This window comes from Grus americana, chromosome 5, assembly GCF_028858705.1.
Source record: "Grus americana isolate bGruAme1 chromosome 5, bGruAme1.mat, whole genome shotgun sequence".
NCBI classification, from domain to species: domain Eukaryota; kingdom Metazoa; phylum Chordata; class Aves; order Gruiformes; family Gruidae; genus Grus; species Grus americana.
Genome location: NC_072856.1, coordinates 18,207,595 through 18,226,366, shown reverse-complemented (window position 1 = coordinate 18,226,366; position 18,772 = coordinate 18,207,595). Strand labels below are relative to the sequence as shown.

The following is an 18,772-nucleotide window of genomic DNA, read 5'->3' as shown; positions in this document are numbered from 1 at the left end:
AGTGGAGTAGAGGAGAATCACCTCACTCCTGTAACCATGAGGAAAAGACCGCGTGAAAAGCAGCCAAGGCTGCAAATTCCCACTGAGGCGCCATTTTGCAGGTGCTTCCTCACCCTCTCACCCTCACCCCTTGGACTTGCGGCTTCCCTGGGGAACTCTCCCCTGCCTCAAGGCGTCCCCCCCCCGCCCCCGAATGGGCCAAGGGTGCGGCCGGGCCCCGGGGCGGGCTGGGGTTGTGTGGGGCAGCCGCGCGGAGGCAGTGCCGGGGTGAGTGGTCAGACCCCCCGGCGCTCCTCCGCGCCAGCAGGGGGCGAGAGCTGCCGCCACCGCCCTGCCGGGAGCCGCTCCCGCGTCGCGCCGCTTCCGGGCCGGGCCTCGGCTATGGCGACGGGCGTCAGGAAGGCCGTGTGAGCAGGCAGGGCTGCGCCGGGGGCAGGCGGGCTCGGCTCGGGTCGATGGTGGGGGGTGCTGGTCGGTCAGTCAGTCAGTCAGTCAGTCATCGGCGGCATCTTCCCGCAGGTACCCGCTGTTCCAGCTGGGCGGCCCGCAGCTGCGCATCTTCCGGCCCAACTTCTTCATGCTGGCGGTGCGGCCCGGCGTGCCGCAGCCCGAGGACACCGTCCAGTTCCGCGTCTCCATGGAGTGAGTGCGAGGGCGGCGGGAGTACGGCACGGCACGACACGACATAGCTCCCCGCAGCGGGAGCCGTTGCGGATCTGGGCTTGCCCTGCCGCGGAAGGGGCCCAGCGCCACCCGGGGGTGCAGAGAGGCCCCCGCCGCTTCTAGAGCACCGCACACCCCCCATCGCCAGTGCCACACGTCCCGGCACACTGCCTCTTGTCGCCTCCTTCTGGGCTGCAGCTTGTCTAGTTAGCTGAGAGGTGGGAGGCTGAAATGCCAGATAGAGTGCCCTTTGGGCTGGGGGTCTCCTGCATGGGGGAGACCTTTTAGAGGACTGCGAGGGCACTAATTGAAGTATGAGCTTTGCTTGGCTCCTCTTCCTGAGTGTTAGTGAGGCTCAGCCTGCCCGAGGACAGGCTTGGGAAGAAGGAAGTGCTTATGACAATGATCCAGAGAAAACGAGGCAATGGCCAGGTATTTGTCAGGACTGTCATCCTGACTGATCTGGCTGCACACGCTAAAGCCAGCAAGCCTGTGGCAGATCCTGAAAAGATTAGAAAGTTCTATTCAGAGAGGATTCTCAGCTTGGGCAGTGAGAAAGCCTACCCACTCCTGCTGAATGCAGAATATATCTGAGGTTTTGACAGTATGAGGCTACAGAGTATAAAATATTTGTCATTGTTACAGTTCATGGATAATGAATTGCTATAGCAGTGTGTGATCTATGTTGACTTTATACTTTTGTGCAGTAAAGCTATCTTGGTAAAAGAAGATGATGTGTTTATTCCAGAGTATCAACCAGTCTATAAATACTCTGGCTCTGGTTTATTTTGTTTTAAATCTTTATACTTTACTTTTTTTCTTGCCCCAAAATATTTTTGTGTTGCCTAGAATGACAAAAGTGGATATCAAGAATTACCTTGAAAAAATATACAATGTGCCGGTAGCTGCTGTGAGGACCAGGATACAGTATGGTAAGTGCAGTTGAGTAATCCAAAGGGTTGAATACATCTCTGCACGGCCAGAATAGACTTTTCCTCTCAAAAAGTCCATTAGATTTCAAAAAATTGTGGTTCCATTATTAGCTGGTGATGTCTGTCAACTTACTTATTTGTCCCTTCAAATGAATATGCACTACTTCATATTTGAATGCTTTGATTAGATTATGACATAAGTTTAGTTTTAAAAAGAAAAATCTGAATTTAAAAAGCCTCATCATCTTGACAGTTATCTAGCTTGTTCTATACGCTTTTGTAGTTGGTACCATTTCTCCATGAAGACCAGTGGGTGTCTCACTTCAGAAGGAACTGCTTCATGTGTTTTCATAAAATTAGTAATTAATTTCAGCTATAGCCTTTAAAAAAAAAAAAAGTGAGTTGAGATTACCTGGCATGCACAGAGGAGGTGTTACGGTCTAACAAAAGGCAAAGTTTGTAGAGCATAGAAAAAATATTCTATTAGACTAGTAGATAATGTCAGAAAAACACAGTGACAAACTTTCAATTTTTCATCACCTGTTGTTAGCACATTGCTGCTACAGACTTGTATGCTTCCACTCATGGTGTTTCTCCCCTCTGTCAACCCTACAAAAATACCCCAAACCAAAAAACCAGTATAAAACCAACCAAAGAGAAAAAGAAAAAAAAAAAAAACCAAAACCAAAACATTGCCAGTTTAAGTTATGCTGAACTCTGACTTGGAGCAAAGGGACCCACCTCTAACTGAGATAAGCTAAATGATAAGCTAAATTTATATAAAGTCACCTTTACACACGAATCTTCCCCCAGAGCTTCTCTGACTGCAGTTTGGATGTGGTGCAAATTCAGGAATATAATTTTCATGTTATTTACCTTTTTGATCACCAGGGAGTGCATTAATCAAATGGAGAGCGACTTGTTGGTTAGGATGTCTTTGACTGAGTTGTTCTTTTTTCATGCAGAGACTTTAGCAAAGGAATTGATTGATGTGTTTATAATGGTAAGAGTAAGGATGATTTTATAATAGGGACAGGAAAAAAGAACTGTAATAGCGAAAAATGGAAGATGAAAGAAAAAGCTTCAAAATAAGGTTGTAAAACTCAGAACATATAAAAGAAGAAAAAGAAAAACAGATCATCTGTAATATGGTTATGTGAAAAATAGAATTAAATAAAGCCTTAAATACCAAACACATGCAGTTCCAAACAGCACTGAAAAATATTCATGCTTGTCTTTATAACCATTTCATCCTCCACTGCTAATGGAAGTGATGGTAGAATGTATATATTCAGGGATAAAAGAGGAAAGGGGGGTTAGAATATCTAATGATTTGAAAGCTTTAATGTCTGCCTAACTGAATAAATTTAACTTCCCACTCAGTTGTGACCAGCATACTTGCACAAGGTCAAGGTACTTTGCTGGTTTTGGATGTGGAATGTGATTTCCTACTGTATAAACAGTAGATCCAGCTTATTAGCTGGGTAGTAAAAATTGACAAGTTTGAAGCTGCTTAGTGGCCATTTCCTCCTTGTCTTCCTGAAGCTGTTGATATGGGGAGGACAGTTTATCACTCCTGGCCCCCTACTCAGGAGACTTACCTCTGTGCTTCTTTGCAAACTTTGTGTGTGTGTGATGTGAAGGCACAAAGGTGTCAGCAGCCTGAGTGTGGTGATGCCTCGGTTCCCTACTTGAGGAGAGTAGTATCTACTAATTTCAGTACATTTTAGTAATTGTGATACTGTGTTGGTACTGAAGAAAGAGTAATCCTCTTAACAATAAATCAGAACTAGTGAAGTCTCTCCTTCAGCCTGGCCTTGCTTTGGGGAACTTGGAAGTCCTGGGAAGTAAAAGGTGGGATTCTCTTCATTTCTGCAGGTGCAAATAACAAGAGGAATCACAAGAATCAGCGAGTGAAGAAGCCAGATTACAAGGTCGCCTATGTACAGCTGGTGAGTTAACATGGATACATGTGGGGAAAGAGGGACTGTTAATCAGCCAAGCTAGAAGTAATGTTCCCTGAATTGTCCAATTGGCTGAATGTTTCTTCCAGTCCTCTAATAATGACATTTTCCTTAATACCTTCCAGAATGTATAAAGAGATTTAAATGACTTAGTCTAAAAATCAAATTCAAACGGTTAGTTTTCAAGTCCCATATTTGTTTGAGGTCTTTGTTTGAGGTCTGTATGTAAGTTATGGTCTAATGTCATATGGTGCTGCTTTGCCAGTGAGTTTCATGCTGACCATGTACTCTGTGTGCCGGAAGGTTCACGACTTGTGTGGTTAATTGCTGAAATGTCCAGTAAGTGAAAGAATATATTGTAAAGGTATGGAACTTCTTATTAAAGCTTTTTGGATTTCAGAGAAGACTAAGGCATGTTCCTTGGAGAGCTTTTAGTCACGTCTAACAAGCATGCTTTGTGGCTAAAACAGGTTCTGAAACGTATGTTGGTTGCCCAGTGGAAAAGGAGCTTCATGTTCTTATGGATTTCTTTCATAACAGAAGCATATTGTAGTTTAGACTTCTGTTGGGTTTACCTGTCTCTATGCAAAAAAGAAATGCAACAGTGACAGAAAACCCCTTCACATACCAAAATTACATTAAAGGAATGCTATTTATGGTTGTAAAACCATGAACTCAAAATTGCTGTTGACAACACAACCTCAGTGTTACTCCATCTTGGGACAAGGATTCAGTGTGGGGTGAACACTGTGTGATCTTAAAGACTGCATAAGACTGTGTATGGACTTGGGGTCAAACTCAAGAGGCACAGACAATGGGAAATCTGATGGGTTTTAATTTTTCTGAGTTTAAATGTGCTTAGAAATTTTTCTGTAAGCCCCTTCTGGGACTGTGAGTGGAAAGAAAAGTGAGGAAAGTGTGTTTTTCTAGAGCCCTTACTTTCTACTAACATTGTACATTATACTAGTCTTTTAAAGGTAACAGTTGTATTTAAATGAGGACTAACCTTGCTTTACTGTGCTGAAGTTAAAGGCAACCTCATCTCCATGAGGATTTTACATTACAATGGCTAAAAAACATTCATTTTTCAAGGAAGAGCCTCTGCTTTGGTGGGCAAATTCTCCCTCCTGGATTGTCTGTGCTAGGTTTTTGTCTGAGAGAGATCAGGTGTGAACAATTCATTAAGAACACAGCTGAAGAATTGAATGCTAGGAGTGATGATATATCTTGCTTTCTCTGAGTGTTGTTCCCTGGTAGATAATTGTAAGTGCTTTCCATTGTCATGGCCTCTTGCTAGTAACTTCTTTGCTTTTAGAAACTCGTTTCCCAAGACTGAAGCAGACATGGATTTTTAGTGGACTGTGGTCAGTTCTCAAATTTTATTTCACTGTATTTAATGCAGCCTTGTTCCTTTTGTCTGCTGAGTTGAGAAGGAGGTAGTTTGCAACTACTCCAGGGCAATGAGTGGGAAGCAAAATGCTGCTGTTCTGTGGAGCAAGCCACTCGTATAAGGCAGTGCCTTTGTGCATTTATTTCACATCAAACCTCTGAGCCTAGAATAATTGCCATTACCTTAAAGGCAGCTCCATGGTGGAGAGGAGAATTACCCAAACTAGCTTGGCACTGGAGGCAGTCGGACAGCAGTAACTCTGGTCATCCATCCAGCCTCTCGTTTTGTCTGCTGGGCAAATTAGCCTGCACAGAGCCCCATGGTACTGTGGCTGAGGACTGCTCTTGGTACATCAGACAGCAAGTGTCCCTTACTGCATTGTCCTGTACTGTATCATCATAAGTTTTTAAAGAATGCCATATTTTCCATCTGACCCATAAATGGGGTCAGGGGACCACCTTGTGGTGTTTGTACTTCGTCCCAAGTGAGGGAACGCTTACCACTTAGTAAATTTTTGTCAGCGAAGCTTGGTCTGTGCATTTCCCCCTCACCTCATTCCTAGTATCTTTGCTCTCTTTTTTTCTGTTGTTCTTGGTGTCTGTTAATTCCTTTAACATTTAGGTTTGTCTGTCCTTTTTTCTTTCTCTTCTTCCTTTTGTTCTTTGCTTTTCATCACTAGCTCTGGTGTCTCAGACAAAGAGCTCCCCATTCTTTGTTCACACCAGCTTTAAAGAGTGAGTGAGGCCAGAAAACCAGTGTCATTTGTGAAACTGAAGGTTTTGCCTTCGTTCTCGTTCATGGTATGATTCAGGCCATAGCAGGCCCCATGCAGTCCATTGTTAATATCTAATTTAGGAAAATCTTTGGTAACCACTGTAAAATCCTTATTTTCATGAGAATTAGTTTGCATCTGCCGTGAGTTAGAGTAGCTGGGCTTTCCCACCATTTTTACCAGCTGTGTTTTCTCTCATTAATCCAGTTTCAAGTTAAAACTGCTCATGACTGGAAAAAAAAGGATGCATTTTTGGAAGGTCTTGGGTTGATCTTTCTGTTGCCCACTAGGTGGAAGTATTGCTCTTTCCAGCATGACTTGGTAGCAGCTGTGGTGTGGTTTACCTGAATGAAATTGAGTATATTCTCATGACCAGTTATGCTTCCCTGCTTCATAAAACATCACCTTATGTGTCCCAGCGCAATATACATATCCATTAACTTACTGCAAGTGTCTCAAAGGTGGAAGGTGTATGAAGTCATAGTCAACATACCCTTAGGTGTCAGATTAGTGCCCCAGCTGTTCCACATGTAAGAATTATTGTCCTTTCTTTTCCAAATACTATTTCTTGGAGATTCGGAGCTGTTTACTTTATTCTCAGGCTGTAACTGGACAAATACCTGATCTGTCCAAGCATAATATTTTCACACTAAAAAAATACCTCAAATCATAGAAGGCTGTGGATCAACAATATCTTGCCATTCCAGATCCTGCCTGCCTTTTTTGCTCTTTTGGAATGTGGTGAGAAAGGTTTAAGCTAGAGACTTACAACCCTAGGTGTCAAATGCTACATTTTTTCACTGTTGGGGTTTTGTTTTTTTTTTTAATTAAAAACAAAGCTATATATCTTTGCGGAGTAGATAAAATGAATATAATACAGCAACCTTTCTCCTTACTCCAGTATAGTTATAATTATCCTAATGTTATTAAAAAAAAAAAAGAAGAAGAAGAAAGCCAGTGGGAAACTTTACAGTTGCATCAACATTAGGGAAATTAAAAAAACCAAAACCAACAACATCCCCTCCTCCTCCTTCAGTGTTCTCACTGGTTTAGCTCAACAGGTGTTAGTACCCGTGGGAGCACAACTGTAGACAAGCCTCTGGAATCCAGACCTATTTTTAATTAAACCTGTTTTGAGAAATCTAATGGAGATGGCTGTAAAAAGGAGTCTGACCTTGTCAACGTTAGGACTAACACCTATTTAGCTGCATAAATGATGGCACCGGTGGGAACATTTTTGCAAATGCTTTCTCCTCAAACCCTGTTTAGAGTGTCCAGTACATTCATAGTAATTAACCCATTTACACATCAGATGTGACAGCAGTTTTCTTTTGACATGTGGTGAATTCAGAGGAAACTTGGATGCTCCGTGCGCTGTGTCATTCCTGTGTGGATTTTTGAAATTGCTTTCCTTGCTGTTTTGCCATACGTTTTACCATCAGATGTTACCACTGCAATAGTAGGAGAGTCGTTCGAATGCACTGGAATATTAAACTTAGCTGCGTTTGCTGCTACTGCTGGACCAAATCCCATGCTGTTGGGAGTCCAACATTTTTTTTAGTTAACAATACTATAAACATCACTTTTCTCCTAATTCTGAAGGACAGTAGTAAGTGCTTCAATTATCTAAATAATCAGAAGATCTCACAGTTGTTTACATGATCAGTGTTTGCTGCGTCATTCCTACATAATGATATCTGTGCTGACTTTCCATTCCTAAACTTTTCAAGGGACGCAAAGGTCAGAGAAGTATAAGTGAGTTTATGCTGGATAATCCTTCCAGCAATTTTCTGACATGAGGCTCAGCAGTGGAAAGGCTAACACTTGACTTCATAGGCCTAATTATGGTCACTCAACCTCTCATTAAAATGAATGGAGGCAATTTGTACCACTCCATGTGATAACTCCTTCTACAAACTCAGAGAACAAGGTGTGTGTTTAGCCTTTCTAACGAAAAAGGCTTGAAATCTAAGGGGAAAATACATGTTTGATGCTTAGGTCACTTTTTATCTTGAAGGATGTTAGCATGTAACAAATGAATCCTCATAAGACCTTGTATATAAATCAGTTTTACATTTGGGTAATGCTGAAGCGAGGATTAGAGTTGCGTAGGAATAGAAGTTTAATGGCTCCCATTTCTGTAATCTAAACACTGGACCACACATCTCACTTGTACATAATCTTAGAATTTGTAGGAAAAAGGGAGGACTCTGGGAAGACCCTAAATTGAGAATAGCAATGCATAAAATCATCACATTGCCTTTATTTTTAGGTGTTTTAATAGTGCATCTCTGACTTGCTTTGTTTACTTTTATTTTTTTTTTTTTAGCATTATAAGGGCTCACTTAGATATAACAGCATGTGGTGGTAGGGCTTATCCTGACAAACTCCAGAGTATCAGTGTATCACCTCACATTGGTGAAAAAGTTCTTTTCCTGGCAGTGCAGCATCCAGTTCCAAGACAGACTAAATTATCCGAGCAAAATTATTTTTTTGCCAGTGTCTGTCTTTTTTACAGGGTTTTCTTTTAGCATGGCTATGCCAGGTAGGAAGGTGTTCTTTTCTCCTTCTTTCTTTGTGCTTCTGAGGTAATTATGCTAGCAGAAGCTCTAAAGGAGGACCAAGCCCTAGCCTTTTTAGAGCCCATTTCAGCTTATGTGAATGTCAATAATTTAGTAATTAAAAGGATGACCTTGATTAAATGGCTTGCAAAAGGTAAAACAGTGAACAAATACAAGGTTGAATATGCCAGCATTTCATGTTCTAGCAGTTTGCAAACCAGATAAAACCTTGTTGAACTTGGTAGAAGTTTAGTTGTTTGCTTTATTTTGGCTAGGATTTAATTCTGAGGATGCGTTTACCATATGGCTGTCAAACAGTTTCTGTATAGAAGGGAAAAGTTTTACAAAGAAAAAGTATAAGAAGCAGCAGCACTGCGTAAAGGAGTGATGATCCCTCCATTTCTTTGGTAGGCATTTTTTTGAAAAGGTGGCATATGAGCTTGAACCTGAGTAGCCTCTGGCATCCTGTGGAAGATGAACTAAATGTAAAGATGCCTGGACAGACTCACAGTCCTTTGTGTAAGTTGATACCTTTTGGTATTTTTGAAATTTTGAAATACCCACGATACAGGCTTCTTCTGAAAACTAGCTACTGAGCATGCACAGCAGCTATTTTTCATACAGCTTTCATCACTTCAGAGTCTTACAGTGCAGTGTTACTGCATAGTATTGTTACTTAAGATTTATCAACCTTCAGTTCTCAGGGTGTAATGTCTTGGCTGTTTCGAATCGTGTCTGGCTGCCAGCCAAAATCAGAATTTCTTCACAAAACAAGAGCTGGAAAGAGCCAACTTGTCTGTGCTGATTTTGATTTATTAAAAGACTCAGATACAGATTGACATTTCCAGCTCAATATTTGACTTTCACCAGCCTTGAAATGAGAACTGTGGGCACTTTGATAAACCTTTGAAAGGTTTGTCTGGTTTCGCTACAGCCTCTGTGCATATCTTTTTTGTTTTTTTTTTTTTCCCTCTTTTAAAAATAATAACTGTTTTGCAATGCTTATTAAATTACCATGGATGTTGTTAGTATGCTTTAGGGACAGTTTTCCTTCATTCTCCAATAAGGGAAGTGCACTGGTGCTGGAAGCATACCAGAATGGAAGTGCTGCATAACAAGAACAGTCCCTTACTACACTGTTACCAATATAAATAGTTCTCAAATTTTCAGTGTAGGTGGTATGCCTACCATGTTAGCCTGAATTGTTTTCTGACTTGCTTAACTAAAATGGCTTCCCGTCTGGGGCAGAGGAGTCCTTAGAATCAGCCCCGTCTGTTCTATAGGTACCACGGGGCTGAGTGACCCGCCTGCAGTGCAGTTAAAGCACAGTAATTTTTTTGTAATATAAACAAATACTTTTCCAAATGCTTCAGTGTGTTAAAATCTTGGGCAGCACTTGGCCTCAAGGGTGCTTGCTGCTGATCCTACTACAGGAAGAGTTTCAGTAAGCTACAGCATTGGGATTGCTCAAGGACATTGATAAGGCCAGTTTCTGTGGCTTGAAATGGAACTATGCTTTAATTGTCATAGGACAGCTATTATAAGCATACCTGTTGGTAATTTAAAGGTACAAAAAGAGTTGAAACCCCAGAGTGTACACCGTGGAAAGGAAAACCTTGATTTTTTTCCAGTTGATCTTATCCAGGCTAGAATCGAGGACAGAGCAATGTACACAGCCGCTCCCTTGTTTTTGTAGTATGGTCAGGCTCTTAGGAAACCCCCAAGAAATATGCACTACAAAAACAACCGGAGCATTGCTGTATATGAGTTGATATTTCCTAGATTCTAGTCTGGATAAGCTCAACAGGGATAAGTCATGTTTTTTTCTTTCCAAAGTGTATGCTTGAGGTTTAAATTCTTTCACACCTGTAAATTACCAGGTTGAGCGTATATGGCTAAATGGAACATAGCACACATTCAGCTGGGTCAGGAGCATGGTGATGCGGTTTTTTTGGATTTAATTATGTCACATTTCTGATCCCAAAATGTAGTATAGGTAGCTGTGTTGTGGAAGGCTCCTTTAATGTCCTTTGTGGAACCATTTCATAACTGGGCCTCTTGTTTGATTATATTTATTGCACAAATGTAAAGAATGGCTAATCTGAAAAAAAACCCCACATCACCCTGTTTTTATCTGAAGCAATTAAATTCTTTGTTGAGATTTCTGTATGCAGTATTCTGCCAAAGAAGTTAATGTATGGTAAGGTTTGTAAGTATTTTGGAGAATAATTTTAGACTTACGAGCTATCAGTTATGAGTTTTATTATGCAGAGTCCCATATGGAATGGAAGGGCTGATATTGTTGAGTTTAATGAAGTTGTGCTTAGTGCGAACACCACTAAAAAGTAAGTAGATAATGTTAATGGGATAGAACATTTCCACAGAATAATGGTTTCCTGCTGTTAGATAAAAAACAGAGACCAAGCAAATATTTATTTTCCAAGTGGGAGACACAGATCTGATGATGATGTTTCACTGAAAGGACTTGTCTGTTAGGCAGAATGACTGATGCAGATGTAATCACTTTAATCTCATCAGTGATGTATTAGACGGATTGTTTCCACTGTAATTGTTTTACGCTATAGTCTTTATTCCTGTTGATAAGAGACCTCTACTATCTATTATGCCGTATTCCCACATTACACCCTACAGTAACAGCTGCTAGGACTGTTATCTCTTACCTATAGGTGAGATTTAAACAACTATAACCACTACTCATATCCTGAGTGTTAACATAATGAATGCCTGCTCCACCATGTATTTCCCCAGTGGTGTTACTTTAACAAAATCACTTAGTTTGCTCATCTTGTTTTTACTGTATGACTCATACAACATCTTTTAGCTGGTTCAAAATCTTTGAAGAGGTGTCCATCTCCTGACCATTTATCTGTAAAAAAAGATGTCAGTATCTTAATATGCAAAAGAGGAGAGGCTGAAAGTTAGCATTTTTGCGGGGGAGGGATATATATTTATCTTGGGGAGAGGGGTGGGAAGAGGTCTTGGGAGGTAAGAGGTACCATTTTGCGCTAGCTGAAACTTCAGGGTGGTCTTTCATTTTAAGTATATGCATCATAGCTACTGCAGAAAGGCTGGAATGTCTCTCTGACCATTTGTTTTCTCTTTAGGGCCAAGGACAAACCTTTCAGTTTCCCAACCTGTTTCCAGAGAAAGAACAAGATGCAGAAGCTCGCTCTTTTGATGACTTCAAGGATAAATATATGGAGAGAGAGAAGCAGAGACAGAAAGGTGACCCGAGACGAGGTGGAGTCCCCGATTGGTTTGGACTTTGATGCAACAAGCCAGCTGCCTTTTTTTAGGCTCAGATGGATTTTGATCAGCAGAACTTGCACTCTTCCCTTCTTGTCATGACCGAATGTTTATTCTTGAGCAGGCCTTGGTAGTGTGTCTCTCTTCTGGCTGTTTGTGCACGACTACAACAAAATGGCCCTAAAGAAATAAAAAGGTAAAATAAATCTGACTGCATCAGGTCTTTCCTGTGAACTTGGGGTCTAGTTCTAAAATGTGGAATTGCTTGTTGTTGTTTCTGACTGAGAGCGTCATTGTGCTTACCTTCTTCCTGCTTCTACGGGTTGTTTTGAGTCGAAGTAGGAGGCATTTCATTTCCCAGGATAAGTGTAGTTTGCGTTGAATAGAATGTGTGAAGTCAAAACAGGTCAGTCAGAGGCGGACATGTAGGTGTAGATAACTTGACTATAGGCTTAGGACATTGAGTTCCCTTATTACCAGTTATGGTGTACTCCTATCCTGTGAATTGCCTTCCTTGCAAATGACCCCCTCCTTTCCTGGAGATGTGCGTGTGATTTGATTGCACTCCTTTGTTGACGATTGTGTGGCATTTTGGAGACAGGGTTTATTGGCTAGGCTTGTGACCAGTCACGTGTGAGTTTGATCCCCAGAAGCATCAAGGAACAGACGAAGGGGGTGTACAGTCTGTGCCTGCTGTTGTGCTGTGCAGGTACTTGCCTTCTGTGGCCAGCCTGTCTTAGGAACGTTTACTGGCATGGCTGAGCTAGTATTTCTTCCCCTGTCTGCAGCTACCTTGCAGTCCTGGCAAGAGTCCTGTGTGTATACGGTTGTACTGGTATAGCAATGCTTCTGTCAGTGTAGGCTGTTTTGTGCTCAGGACTAATAAAAAGACTTTTTACTTTTTCTGGTGCAACTCCCTCTACTTCCAAGTTGCTGATGCCAGGGAAGTGGTAGAACTTTTCTAGGCCTTCAGGGCTGCCACGTTCAGGTTTTATGTTTCTTGGCTCTGTGGCTGTTTCTCCTTGCTTTGATGAGATATTTCCTCTTTGTCAAGTAATGTGCTCTGCTGTTGTGTCAGAAACTGCAGGGGAAAAGGAGGACTAGGAAGGACTTCACCACAGGTAGAGAAGGATGTGTTTCTGCAGGCCATTGGCTTTAACACCAGCGCATGCAGGGTTAAACGTATGGCTAACATTTCCCTGGCTTTTGAATTCTGCCACTTGGAGCAATTGGCAGGGTAGTGAATGAGCCCATGCCTTGCACGCTTCTACCCGGGTGCTCTCCTTTATTGTTTTGTGTCTGAACTTGTTTGGACAGCTAGTAAGATGTTTACAAGGAAACAGCTGTTCCCCAGAGAGGCAATCCAAGTAGGATTTTACGCACCCCCTTCTGTTCATTAGTTGCCTCTTTCCCCTTGCTACTTCCCTTCTGCACGACAGTCCATCTCTGTCTGTGGTTTGTTGCTTACAGCCCCAGTGACTCTCCCACCCACCCTTTGTCCATTTTCCAAGGGGGATTGTGCGTGATGATCTAAGTTAGCTGGTGCTTAAACAGAGAGATGCTTTCAGAGAGGAGGGAGATAAGGGAGGATTTGCTACTCCTAGCCTGCCAGTGGAGTTACAATAGTAGATGTGGAAAAATACTGAGTTCACTGAAAACAGTTCTAATGTTTGGCATATCTGCAAAGCCAACACTTCCAGAGTTTTGTAGTGACATGTGAAACTCCAGGTTTAATCAGGAGCTGGCCTGCAGTTTTAAAGTAGGATGACTGAATTTGTCTAGATGCAAGGGTCTCTCCTCTGCTGTATGCTGGCTCCCTACCACCCCCTCCTTTTTTTAATGTATTTTTTAAAAGGGGCTGTTTCTCAAAATCACAGCTCAGTGTGGAGCTGATCCATATCGGGGCTGGGGCTTTGTTCCCACAGTATAATGTTATGGAGTTTGCTATTTTTCCTTCACTTTCCTTTGTGGTCACCTCCAATATAGGTAACTCCCATCTTCTTCACCATGGTGAAGATAAAATGAAAATAATTCATTTAGTGCTGCCATGTATCTTCCGAACTGGTTGGTCAGCCTTGAGCAAGCAAACAGTCAGGTATGTGATAGTTCTGGATAAATGAGGCTGTATTCCATGTGTTAGGTGTAACAGCAAGAGATATATTAACCATCAGCCTCTCTGCCTTCCCTGTTACAGTCCTCAGGAGAAGTTGGGAGTTGCCAGCTTCTGTAGTGGCATTGAGGACTCAAGCTAAGAGGAGTTTATTTGCAGTCCCAAATATGCTCTAGGCCAAGTGAGTATCAAAAGCCCCTGGGTAGGTCTACCGTGCTTTGCTACTCTGTGATTTCTCCATAGGGGATTAATTTCTAGCTCATGTTCAAGACAGGTTTCTGTCTGGAGTGGCACAAAAGGGAAGAAATAGAGACACGAGAATACCCTTATCTATATGAAGTTGCTGCAAGCAGATTTGGGCAGATACTCAAGCTGCTTGAGAGAGCAACGTTACCAGCTACCTATAAAATAGTATTCCTGTGAAATTAAGGTAAGATTAAAAAAGAAAATTCAAAGCCCTTGACCCACCGTTCCTTTGCTTTAATGCCCCTGATTGCCATGGAAGTGGGCAATAAAAAGATGTCAAGTCTTTCCCAGTCCCTTGCTGGCCCGTGTTTCTGAAGAAGTGCCAGTACTTAATATGATCTTTTACAAATCCCATCCCTCAAACTGTACAGGCTAGAAGGTAACAGAGATATACATGAATATGAAGGCAAAGATTGTATCACGTACCAAAGAGAAGTACAGCAAATGAGTGGTGAAACTGGGACAAGGACTCAGAATTGTGTAGTTCTGTTCACTAAACTGTGCTCCTTCCAGCACATCCTGATGTTTATTTTGGGTGATGCAAGGGATTGGCAGATCCTGTGAGGTCACATCTAGTCCTGCTATCAGAAGTGTCAAGCTGTCCTTGGCTATGTCAGCAGCCATACCTGTGGGCCAAGGATTTGGATATACGTGTGAATAACTTCTCCAAGGACAAAAGTAATGACTTGGTTGAAGAGGCTGATCGCTGTGGTGCAGGAGAAGCCAGGTCCCGCACTTGGCGTGCACAGCTCTGCAGCTGCTGTCTTCTCTGACGTGCAAGGGAGTCGTTGAACGCAGTTTCTTTCCCCTCTGAACGTGTGCAACCCCCCAAAGAGAGTAACGTGCTGGAACAGTCAGTGGATGCGCAATTGACTGCATCGGCCACTGTAGTGGAGAAAGGCATCCAGCTATGATGAGTTTTGTCCCAGCAACACCAGTATACTTCAGAGGGAACACGCAATTGTTTTTTTTTTTTGCTTGTATTTATTATTTTTTGAAACAAGCCAGAACAGAGTTGCAGAGACAGTGAAGTGACCATGTAGAGCAGCTTTCCTAGCATTAACAGCTTTGAAATGAGTTTTGTGCTCTAAGTCCTGCTCAGTTGGGTGCTAGGAACAGGTTCCTTGTTGGTTGAAGTGGATCACATAAGAACGTGTGGGTGTCTGCAGTTGACAAAATTGCTGTGTCTTGTAACCACTTGTCACCTGAGCCTTGCCACGTGATCTCAGAGAGTGCAAATGCTTGTCTTGACAGTTACCTTGAAGTAGGAAGGCACATAGTGCAGCTCACTGGTGAGTGGTTAGACGCAAAGCTGTGGTAGCTTCATCTTCTGTGTGTAAGCCACACAATGTCAAAGATTTAAGAATTGCCTGCAGATCAGTGGCCAGTTTTGCAGTCCTGGGCATCATTCCCTGTTTGTCAGTCTACTGGTGGTTAAGAGGAGAAAAAAGGCTAAATAAAATAAATGATAGGAAAGAAGTAAGTACAACCTTGCAGTAGATTCCAGAAAAGACATATTCTAATCGATTTAGCAAATATTCCTGCTCTGTGCAAAGGAAAACCAGTAGGAAAATTTTGCTTACTTTTATCCAAGGCCATTTTGCTGTGAAAAATGTTTTCATTGCTGGGGAGTTTCCGATCCATCCAGGTTATCCCAATTATATTAAAGTTGGATTTTTTTTCCCAGGAAAACTATTTTACTTATTTGAATTTTCAGCTCTGGTATGTTAGTGGAACGGCTTGCAGAGGGTGATAGGGGTTGGATAGAGGATGTCTGCTTAGTGTGTGAAACAGGGCCAGGTACACAAAGCAAGCACTATTTTTGCTAGGAGGACTGAAAGCTGTAAAACCGTTATCTTGACAGTGCTGCTTTCTCCTGAAGTAGAGTTCAAGGACTGCTCAGAGTCCAATTTAAAACAGTTGTCTGAGAATGGCTTTCCAGGGTGGCTTATATGCCAAGGCTCGTACATACCACAGCTAAAAAGGAACATTGTGATAATCCCTTTTGACCTCCTGAATAACACAGACCATAAAATTTCATGCCATAGTTTCTGTGCGTAGTCCAGAAGCTTGTGGTTGAATGTTACCTGGAGTGGATTTCAAGGCTTGAACCTGACAAGCAGCGCAGGACGAAGTAAGTTTCCTTGGATAAGCTGGGCCCAAACAGCATGAAAGTCAGCAACACGTTATCATCTGTCCTGTGAATTTCTTAAAGTGGTTGTAATGGAGAAAACTGAGTGTTGCTGCTTAGCAATCATGTGTTTGTAGAAAAGAGAGGTAATTTTTATAAATATTATTTTTTTTAAATGCAAAAGGTTTTAGACCAGCTAAGATGACATCCTGGCTACGCCATTTCTTTTAGAGTGATTTATGGTTGTTTGGACAGAATTTAGCTCTTTGTGTATAGTACAGCTTATCAAAGTGAGCGCTGCTGTTGCGGACACACCCAGCTTACAGAATTCGGGAGATATCCCACAGTCACTTATTCTGTCATCTGAGAACACAGTAACTAGGGCCTGGTGCAAAACTAATTGTTTTTAATTACAAACTAGGACTAATTATCAGTCTCTTAACCTCTCCTGCCTTCAGCTGTTAATAAATGTTGCGAATGAAAAGTGATTAAAAGTTTGGAGAATTTGGGCAGTGCAGAATTAGGCACTGCATTTTCTTCATGGTAACTGGAACTTCAGAGAGCATCTTGAGGCCACACACAGTATTCTAGGTAGGTAGGTCTTCCTTGGGATCTGGCCCTCAGTGCTATCTATGTTTCATTTTCCAAAGTTCTTGGTTTAGGAGTCAGACCAATGTCAGTGATTCAAGGCTTGGAAGACTTCCTTTCCTAAAAAAAGGCTTGGGAAATTCCCTCTGTTAAATCAGTGTGGTTTAGAAGTATTTTGACTGTTGTCTGTCTGTATGTACCTGGAAAAGAAAAATTTCTCAGAGGCAGAGCATAGTTTAGTGTAGCCAAGGAAGTGAAACGAGCTGTGGGTTAGGCAGGTGATACCCTCATCAGTGGAGGGAGAGGCCACGGAGTTGTTCTGGATCGTGTGGCATGTTGCTGTGAGCCTGTGCTGGAAACACAGAGCTGCCGAAAGCCTGTTAGGTCAAATAGTATATCTCCTCAAATGAAGAGAGCCTGCTGCAGATTGAGCTGTGCCAGTGCTTGCACACATGGCAAACCCAGTGTGTGGTGTGTCCCAACAGCTGTCAAAGACTGGTCGTCATACCCAGAGTCTCTAAACATCCTGTTTATCCTTGCAAGGAGGAACACTTGATTGAAAGATAAATACCAAAAAAAAACCCACCCAAAACCCAACCCCAAAACTGGTGCTAGGAACAACATTTGCCCTTGGGCTAACAAACCTGAAAACAAAAGAAAATAAACATAGGATGGAGGCAAACAGATTTCCACACAAGGCCAGATTCTAAAAGGGATTTAGGAGCTTAGCTTGTTTTGGCATGCTTGAAAAAGAAAAAGCCGTCTGGGTGCCAGGATTCTTGGGGCTCCGTATGTGCGCATGTGTGTCAGGAGAAGAGCATGGGGAAAGATGGGGTGTCTGTAGTGATGTGAGGGGCGAATGGAGGACATTGGAGCTGCCAGAAAGCTTTGTGTAGGGTCACCCTTGGGGCATAGCTTGCACATTTTAATTTTTTTAAAAAATTAAACACGCTGAAAAAAAAATCTCCAAGTTGGCAGCGAGATTTTTTTTTTCCTTCCCCCTCTGTTTGTTGTTCATTTGTCGCTGCACGGGAGGTCTGTTTACTTTGCTCAAGAGAATGAGGGACCCAAGAGACACTGCTCTGCATGCAAAGCTTTTATAGAAGGGGCTAGGGGAAGAGAAGGGGAGGAACTTCCAAGCCTTTTGAAACAGAGCTGAAAGAGTTTGTGGGCTGTTTCTTTTGCTTCTTTGCCCAATGCATGTTGGGCCTGATGCTGCTACTGCTTATGCAGACGTAGCTAGGCCATGGACTTCAAAGTTGGGTCCTACTGTTAAGGGCTGATCAGGCAAATCTCTACAGGGTGACCATGAGGAGACCTGAGACGCGCCAAGACTTGATGTTGAAGCTCTGAGTAGCTGTCTAACACCTCAGTGCCCCCTACTCTGCCTGTGGGACCTCTCCTGGTAGGTTGCTTTCAAACCGGAGCTGGTGCTGCTCTCTCCCACCACCTCCCTGTTAACCCTTCTGAATGAAGTGGCCCTGAAGTTAGGGGAGAATTCATCCATGCCATTAGGATAGTCTCATGGATGAGCCAATGCAGCCCTTCATTCCAGGGATTTAGTGTTTTAAAGGGCACTTTTCCAGAGCTGTGTGGCAGCCTGCTGCTGCTCTTTGTTGTTTTAGATGACTCAATCAACTTCTGAATGCTTCAGTTTCCCCCGTGGGGCTTAATGGTGATTGCGACCCGACTGGAGATCCAGCAGAAGGAGGGGAAGTGGAGATCTGCATTACTTTTGCTTGCTGGCATCTCAGTGGACGAGGCAGCTTTGTCCAGCCTGATCTTCATGTTTTAACGATGCTGAAACAACTAGAAAAGGACAGTGGGGAGAAAACTAAGGGTGCTGTGCAAGGGAGGTGAATGTCTTTAGATGAACAGATGGGCACATCCCTGGGGATACTTCTTTTATGTGCATTCTTCTAGGCTCTGGGCAGTGAGAACAGTGGCATGTAGCAGGCAGCTTAAGGCAGTGTGAGGGGGTTCAAGGGAATGGCCGATTAAAGCAATGGGTAATACAGCTGGAGCAGACTTTGGAGCTATGTGGTGTTCTGCCATTTGGAGTTTTCTTACCCTTTTTGACTTGTGAGAGAGGAGAGGAACTGACATGTCTGCCTATCATCTCAGTCTTGTGTTCGAAGCAGCTATTTT

At 42.6% G+C, this 18,772-nt stretch overlaps 1 protein-coding gene across 2 annotated transcripts; it reads left to right on the top strand.

Annotated features, from left to right (window-relative positions):
* Positions 1-311: 311 nt before the first annotated feature.
* Positions 312-11,591, top strand: MRPL23 (mitochondrial ribosomal protein L23). Of its 2 annotated transcripts, none has more exons than XM_054826204.1 (5): positions 312-415; positions 520-642; positions 1,513-1,595; positions 3,474-3,547; positions 11,408-11,591. In XM_054826204.1, exons 2-5 carry the CDS (start codon positions 578-580, stop codon positions 11,570-11,572), a joined length of 387 nt encoding a protein of 128 aa, XP_054682179.1. In that variant the 5' UTR covers positions 312-415; positions 520-577; the 3' UTR covers positions 11,573-11,591. The 2 variants fall into 2 exon arrangements, with proteins under 2 accessions (XP_054682179.1, XP_054682178.1); XM_054826203.1 differs by having other exon boundaries at positions 323-407.
* Positions 11,592-18,772: the final 7,181 nt, after the last annotated feature.